An 8168-nucleotide genomic window follows, 5' to 3' on the forward strand; every position below is an offset into this window, starting at 1 on the left:
AGATCAACAATCGCTGTTTTCGCTACATTCCTGAAGCCAAGACTTGGGCTCACGCTGAAGTTGGTTTCCCTATATTTTGGCTATTAAAGTCTGTTATCTTTGTGGTTTGGGGTATCCATCCTCTCATCTCTTTATCCTTCATATAGAAAAGCTGCATGTCCATCGGGGGAAACCTGGCATCTGTTCACAGCATCGATGAGTACCATAAGATCCAAGAGCTGATAAAGACCACCACTCATGAATACACCAAAGCCTGGGTTGGAGGCTCGGATGCCCAGGAGGTAAATATGAGCAAAAATACGACCATTAATGGATGAATTTTAAGTGGCACAACATTCCACAGTGCTACCTGATTAGTGGCTTACATGGCAGTTCTGTGGCTGTCAGAGTACGAATATAAGAAGAGCTTATTGAAGCGTGACTGAAGAGCATTTGGGGCTAGCAGAACAGAGAAGAGCCATAAAAGGAACTATTTACCATTTACTGTCTTTCCAGAGCAACGTTTGGTTGTGGAGTGATGGCAGCTCTTTCCATTACACCGACTGGTGTTCCGGACAGCCCAATTATTTCCTTGTTTCTCAGCACTGCATACAAATAAACTATTCATGTGAGTGAATATTCTTTTTAAATTTTGGAGATAAAAGATGTATTCATTTTGGCAAAGCTACACAACATTTGGAAAAGTTTAAAAAACGAAGTGATCAGAAACAGAAAAAACCCACATTTGAACCTGTTTTTGTCTCTTCCAGCTGAAAAATGCTGGGACAACTTGGGATGTAATGATCATCGAACGTTTGTCTGCGTCAAGAAAATGTGAAGACCGCCGTCACACAGACCCCATGAAGACGACCTGCGCTGGTGGAGCTCTGCTGCTGCTGGAGTTAATGCCTTTTATTTCATTGAAAACAAAGTTTTACTTTAGTTTCTAGAATGCAGCTTATAGAACAAAGTCCCAAATCAGAGCAAGTTAGATGGTCTGATGATCAGAGATGGAAAAATGCAAAAAGCTAAACTTAACTTGCATATCTGTTCTTCTTTTCTGTACTTTCCTTCAATAAACTGCCTCATGCATGTTCTGAGAGAACACATTTTGGGTTATTTGGTGGTCAAAAAGTATTCTTTATAAAGCTTTTGGTGCATCCAAAAACTCTAATCTCATTGTATGTCTGAGTGAACCCTACGTTGGGTCAAAACTCCAGAACCAAATCCCTTCTACTCCATTTCTGCTATTTTGAGAACAATAAAGAACAAGAACCTAAACTTAACAAAGAAGTTTAGGGGTTTGCAGCAGTTAGCACGACTGCTTCTGCTTCTCCACTGATGCTTCCATTAACCATGTGGATCCTTTTAGTGTGGATTATGATACTGGTCTGGACTGTTCTATCACTTGTCCAGCATCATTTTGAGTTCTAGCAAACATGCTAAGCTCCACTCCTGTCCACACACTCCACCAGTGCCACAGGGACATTCATCCACCACCCGGACATTTCATTCACGCCTGGATGGAGATGCACTCAACTTTCTGGTCTTCTGCTAAGTAACGTATACTTGTATAGTATTTCTACCCTCCTTCGAGGGCCCAAAGGACTTCACAGTCACAAACCCATTCACACATTCACACACACATGGTGGCTCCGCTGCCGAACACTGGCGCCAACCTCTCACCAGAGGCAATTCAGGGTCTTGCCCAAGGACACTTTGACACACTTTGAGGCGGGAGTTGAACCCGCTCCCTTCTGATCAGGAGACGACCGCCCTACCGCTCCACCACAGCCGCCCTGCTAGTTGGTCACTGAACAACTAGCAGGGCTAGTCATGATTATATCGATCCAGCTTAACCTCCCCAGCATTACTGTCGATTTCGGTCTTCTCAAAATGAACAAGGGGGTTCCTGTCCAGACCTTTTTTTTAATCCATAAGTTGGATTCTATGTGTCTGCTGAAACAGCAAAGTTAGCATAACTAGCATCTTTGGCAATGTGATTTCTGTGACAGGTCTGTTTCAAACCACCTGTCAAGCATCTCTACATTCCGATCTTCAATTGCGTGTCCTTGGTCTTTTAAAGGAAATAAACAACACCCTAGTCCTGAGGTGCTGTTCGCCCTCTGCTGGTACATCCTTTTGTGCAATGATTGTTCTGTTTCTCCAGTGAACAGAACATTCTTCACTGCACTGGATGGCACGACATCTGATTTATGTCTCAATGTGTTGGCAGGTTTAACACGAGAACACTTTCCCTTTAAAAAGTTACACCATCACTTTTGACGAGTCATTTTTACCAGGCATAATATACCCCCAAAAAGTATTTATAATAAAAAAATAAGATCAAAATATGACAACACGTGGTAAATTAGAGTAATTTTCTTTTATTTTAGACTGTGGTTTATGTATAACAAAATGGAAAATAAAAACATAGGGGGATCCTCAAAAAATGCTTACAAATTCCAGATAAATTAGGCAAACCAGTTATCAAACAAGAGGTATCGAACAGTGTGTGTGGATTTGCAGGTAACCGTCTTCACTTCTGATGACTGCACAGTCAACCCCAACTTGATCCTAGAATGAGTCTACAGTTCACAAGCTTGATATGCACATTACTATGGTAATAATCCAAAATGTAGACCCTCTGAACCCTCTTTACCTGGTCGGGACAGCAGGCAGTATTGCTCGTGATGTCTTGATGCTCCAGCTTTTATAGGGGGGCCAATATAGACTATGGATGTGCCGAAATATCGATATTGCAATATATCGCGATATTTAGTTCAGTAATTGATTCTCAATGTGTTCTCACCAAGTATCGAGCTTTTATTTTTGCTTGAAGAGGCGGTTAAACGTGATATTTGTCATCCTTTGGTGAGACGTTCGGGCTGCACGGTGGCGCAGTGGTTAGCGCTCTTGCCTCACAGCGAGAAGGCCCCGGTTCGACTCCCGGCTGGGACCTTTCTGTGTGGAGTTTGCATGTTCTCCCCGTGCATGCGTGGGTTTTCACCGGGGACTCCGGCTTCCTCCCACCGTCCAAAAACATGCTTCATAGGTTCGTTGGTGACTCTAAATTGCCCCTAGGTGTGAATGTGAGAGTGGATGTGTGTGTGATTGAGGCCCTGAGACAGACTGGAGACCTGTCCAGGGTGTACCCCGCCTTCGCCCATCAGTAGCCGGGATAGGCTCCGGCACCCCCGCGACCCCGGAAGGGACGAAGCGGTTAAGAAGATGGATGGATGGTGAGACGTTCCTCAGATACGGGGAACGCGGTTCAAGACTGGCTGTCGTAAGCACCAATGTGTCTGACACCTACCTGAATTATTTCATTTTTGTTCTGTTGCTTACAGCAATTTTGGACTAAGTAGTGGCACTGCTGTTCATGTTTACTAATGTTAACACTAAATTTAACAGATGAATCAAATTCAATTGGTGTCGATGCTTGTCAAAGACATAGTATTACTGATTTTAGCAATGTTGCACAAAAGTGTCTATTATTTGCTGCACAAAATAAGACACAAGATTTTTATTATGATTGTTTCAAAGCTAAAAAATTAACAGGGATTTATTTTCCTAAAAATGTGTTCTTCTATCTAATCTGAGTTATTAGAGACAATTTCTTACCAATTATTGGAGTATCGTGATATCTTTAATATTCTGAGCCATGTATCGCGTATCGCATTATTGTAAGGGTACTAAGTGAGTCCTGGCCCTAATACAGACGCTGCAGCATGTGGGATTCATGCAGATCCAGTTGGAGCCAGTACTTGAGCCTTAATAACGATGACAGGGTGACAAAAGAGCGCTGTCATATCGGTCAAAGTATTCACACAAACTGAGTGCGTGCAAGTTTTTTAGCCTTACAAAGACTGCATGGTGCACTAAACACGCACACGACAATCATACCTGTCAGTCTTCACCAACATTAAATCTCAAATTGTTCTGTTGCTGTTAGCAGGAGACAATTTCTGTAAAGCAGAAATCACTGTCTTTAAAAATCAGGAGTTATGTTTCTTTTAAAGTCCTTTCTGTTGAAGATGGTACCTCAGACCAACTTGAGAGTTTTGGGATGTAGCAGTCAGCACAGTCATGGTGGTAGTGATGAACGATGCTGATAACAGAAACTCTTTCCCACTTCTGTTGCCCACTCAGAGCCAACAATGACTAAACATTCTCAAAAAGAAGAGACAACAAATAACTAAAATGTGAGGTTTAACAGCAAAAAGACAGACAGAAGAAACAGTGATGAAATGAATTCAAATTTCAAGCAAACAAAAGTATTTCAAACCAACTTCTCCACTGCGGGACCAAAGTTTCTTATGAATTTACCAAATCATTGATTTTTACAATAACATACCAAACATTTTAAGAAGTTGGTGTTTGGTTTTACTTCAGGTCATCACCTTATTTAGAAATGTTGTTGTTGATGTGTTGTTGAGTTGAGGGAGGGGTCTTGATGTGAAGAAGCCCTTATAAGCAGGTCCACTTCCCCAGGACTCCAGGTTCAGGCTGGGACAGAAGAAGAAGATCCTCTGTGTCTAGGTTTGAATGAATGACTTTAGTCATGTGATCAGATGAGAACTGTTCTGACTTTAAATGTCCGTCTCTGTATCCAGTGGAAACCATGGTCTCCATCATGGGAATGCTGGCCGTGTGTGTGCTGGTCTGTGCTGTGATGGTTCAGATCAAAGCTGCTGGTAAGTGAGGATTTCTTTCTTTAATCAGGGAATCGAACACACGGACTGACTGCTCTCTGCTCCACAGCTGTCCAGGACGCTGATGTAAAGAAGTCTGAAGGTTAGTAGGTTTTTATTTTAGCCTTTCACAAAAACTTTGGTTGCTTACCTTGAGCTTTTAATAAATAGTGCTAGGAATAATCCAAACTGCGTTTATTTTAAATTATATTTAATTGTCCAATTTCTGATTTATTATTACGGCCCACTATAGTCAATATGGTTCACCAAATTTTAAACCATAGTCTCTATATACATGATGAAGGGTCTCAACAAGTTTAATGCACTTTGGCCCATAGGTGGCGCTGTGAAAGGAGCCACTGCCTTATAGTCTTATATATCTAAAACTACTATAGCTGAAACTGATGTTTTTTGCATAAGTCGCCCTGCATGGCATATGAAAAAAAATCTAGCTTTCTAGCACCACCTGGTGGTGACTTGATATTAGTTGTATCTGTTGCTCAAATACTTGCATCCAACATAAATGTACAGATCAGTTATCCATGTTCTCCACGTTTGTTTCTTCCTAGCTACAAGCGATCTGGTGAAGCGTTCGGGGCGTTGTGGTGACAACTGGTCACAGATCAATAATCGCTGCTTCCGCTTCTTTCCTAGAGTCAAGAGATGGGCTGAAGCTGAAGTTGGTTGTCCTGTATTTTCACCACTATACTTTACAGCATCTTTGTGCTTTGAGGTATCCATCCTCTCCACTCTTTATCCTTCATGTAGACAAACTGCAGGTCCATGGGGGGAAACCTGGCATCTGTTCACAGCATCGATGAGTACCATGAGATCCAAACGCTGATCATGTCTGCCACTCATGAACCAAAGAAGATCTGGATTGGAGGCTCTAATGCCCAGGAGGTAATTATGGGGTCTTTAGGGGGCCCAATGCTGAGCACTTCAACCATCGGTTGAAGGTAAAAAGGGACCATAAAAGATGCTGTTAACTTTTGACTTTCCTCCAGGACGATGTTTGGTTGTGGAGTGATGGCAGCACTTTCCGTTACACCAACTGGTGTTCCGGAGAGCCCAATAATCGCAGAAAAAGACAGCACTGCCTACAAATGAACCATTCATGTGAGTGCATATCTCATTTTAAATACTGGAGATATGAGTTCGATTGACGGATTGCAATTTCAAAAAGTCCAATACTCATAAAAGAGTAAAAAAAAATGTGTTGAAAAAAAGAAAACTTTAATATATTTTTTTGTCTATTTTAGCTGGAAAATGCTGGGACGATGTGGAATGTTGGTCTGAAAGACCGTACATCTGTGCCAAGAAAATATGAAGATGACAAACGGTGCAGATGTGCTGCTGCTTCAGATAATGTCTTTTATTTCTTTAAAATTGAAGTTTCACTTTAGTTTCTGGAATAGAGGCGAAACTGGATGTTCCTTCATGTCTGATGATCAAAACGCTGAAAGCTAAACTTCACCTGCATATCTGTTCTTTATTTTTTGTACTTTTATTCAATTAAACATTTGAAGCATGAAACAAACTGCCTCATAAATATTCTGAGAGGATCAAGCTCAATCCTCTGGATCTTCATGTCTTTGGTGATTTGCTGGTCAGAAACAGTCCGAGAAATCTAAGCATACTTTTTCTAATAGACTTTTATACTCCCACCTCACAATATCAAACCCACAACTCTGAAATTAATGTACTTTTCTGCTCTTTTACAAAGTTAAAGTTTCCAGATCAGAAAAATAACCCAAATGGAAAATGCAAAATGAACTAGCCTACTTCTCCTCAATGAATGCTTCCATCAACAAAATGGATCAACTTTGCTAATATATATATATATATATATAGTAGGTCTCAAAAGTAGCTCGCATGCTGAAAAAGTGTGGCCCCCCGCTTCATACTCTGATGGTGGCCTGAGTCATTGTAATAAACTAGTGATGACATAAACTGACTTTAAGTTTTCAAACCTTAAACCTGAAAACATCAGCGTTTGAAAACTGCAAACACTTCACCATAACATTTTCAATTCAACTTTTTCTCTTTGGTTTCCAATTATTCATTTATTAAGAGAAACAGAAATAAAAAGACTCAACAAAGTTGTAAATATGTTTGGTCTCTTTTTGGTTTGTGTACATTACTGCCCCCTGGTGTCAGTGGATAAACATTACAACAGATGAAATCAAACTATTTTAGAGATAATAATGCAATGTGATTTACTGGTGTACAAAAATTTAGAATTACATGATAAAATACCCAGAATGCCTTGAACCCTCTCAACCCCCCACATCAAAGAAAATAAACCATTAAATGACACATTGATAAACATAGGAATGATATAAATAGGAATAGAAATGGAAGTGGAATCCTGGGTGATGCTGATCTGAGGGAATTACATTTTGGGGATCTGTCAACGCCAGCGACCATCCCAGTCATGATCACAGAGAACATCATGATGCGCCCCCTGGTCAAAGCAAACAGCCAGACATGAACAGCTTCTGCAGCCCTGAGGCATGCTGGGATGCTGCTCCACAGGTGAGGTTCAAAATAACTCAAAGAAGCATTGGTTTAGGTTTTAGCTCTAACTTTAGCTCTAACGGTTTCAAATAGTTGTTATGTGTTCCCGCCCCCTGGTACTCACCAGCATGTGTGCGACTGAATTCTGCAGAAGTTGAAGGTTTGATATCCTCTTTCTGAGAAGATCTGAGAGCAGGGAATTACAGCGGTCAATTCTATCAGAAAGAAAGCATGCAGTATCATCTTCATGTCAGCAAAACAGAGGAACAAGCAATGTTTTTAGGCTGATTAAATTCTGGTTATATGATATATTTAATTTACGGAGCAAACTTTATTTAAAAAAGTAACACCCAGGTTTCTTATACATTGAGCTCTATGATTCTACTTGTTTTGTCCTAACTGAGGTGTAGAAAGTTCTCTGTGATCCATGACTTTATGTCTAAAACATATTTCATTAATACCTAAACTGACTCTGTTAAAAAACAGTCTTCAGTAGAGCCCGGTCGAGTGGAGGTGGGTTGTAGGTGTGTCTGGAGTCCCCGCCAGTAATCCAGCACAGCTGTGGAGATCAAAGTGAACAATATCAGAAACGGGTGGACGACAGCAGTACCAGCGATGACCAGCAGAGGGAGACACAGAGACATGATAGATCTACTGTACCAAAGGCAAAGCTCAGATCCAGTACCGCCAAGATCGTTTCTGCAAGTCCAGGTTACTGACTATTTTCACGAGTCCTGTCTCTGTACTGAGGTTTATCCTAAAACCAGATCGATTCTTTTCAAAGATTCTACTTTTCTTGAAGGAAAGCATGAATTGTTTTTAACAGGGATGTGGGAACTAAGCCCTGCACTTTATCTGTTGTTCCTTCAACATGTCTTCACGAACAGTAGATTTAGTTTTCCTCCACCACCTCTCTGCTTTCCTGCACCCTCTTTTCACAACGTGGAGCATTTCATTTGTCTGTGGAGGTGAAGC

General features: G+C 41.0%; 2 protein-coding genes and 1 long non-coding RNA gene across 3 annotated transcripts in view; all 3 read left to right on the forward strand.

The window, feature by feature from the left end:
- Positions 1-901, forward strand: part of LOC112156284 (type-2 ice-structuring protein) — a gene marked incomplete in the record, with an annotated part of 3157 nt that extends 2256 nt beyond the window's left edge. The window contains 4 exon segments of the mRNA XM_036216879.1: positions 1-59; positions 147-281; positions 496-607; positions 750-901. Coding sequence (XP_036072772.1) covers positions 1-59; positions 147-281; positions 496-607; positions 750-817 — 374 coding nt within the window.
- A 3493-nt stretch (positions 902-4394) lies between these two features.
- On the forward strand, positions 4395-5352 carry LOC118600115. The gene is made up of 3 exons (XR_004949685.1): positions 4395-4676; positions 4744-4776; positions 5243-5352. It is a non-coding gene; the product is annotated as an uncharacterized LOC118600115 (long non-coding RNA).
- An 89-nt stretch (positions 5353-5441) lies between these two features.
- LOC112155700 (ladderlectin-like) lies at positions 5442-6145 on the forward strand (the record flags this gene model as incomplete). The annotated part of the gene is made up of 3 exons (XM_024287510.2): positions 5442-5576; positions 5681-5792; positions 5936-6145. Coding segments are annotated over 3 exons (315 nt in total), but the record flags the coding sequence as incomplete, so codon positions are not given.
- Between the last annotated feature and the right edge of the window lie 2023 nt (positions 6146-8168).

Source organism: Oryzias melastigma, linkage group LG18, assembly GCF_002922805.2.
Source record: "Oryzias melastigma strain HK-1 linkage group LG18, ASM292280v2, whole genome shotgun sequence".
Taxonomy (NCBI): domain Eukaryota; kingdom Metazoa; phylum Chordata; class Actinopteri; order Beloniformes; family Adrianichthyidae; genus Oryzias; species Oryzias melastigma.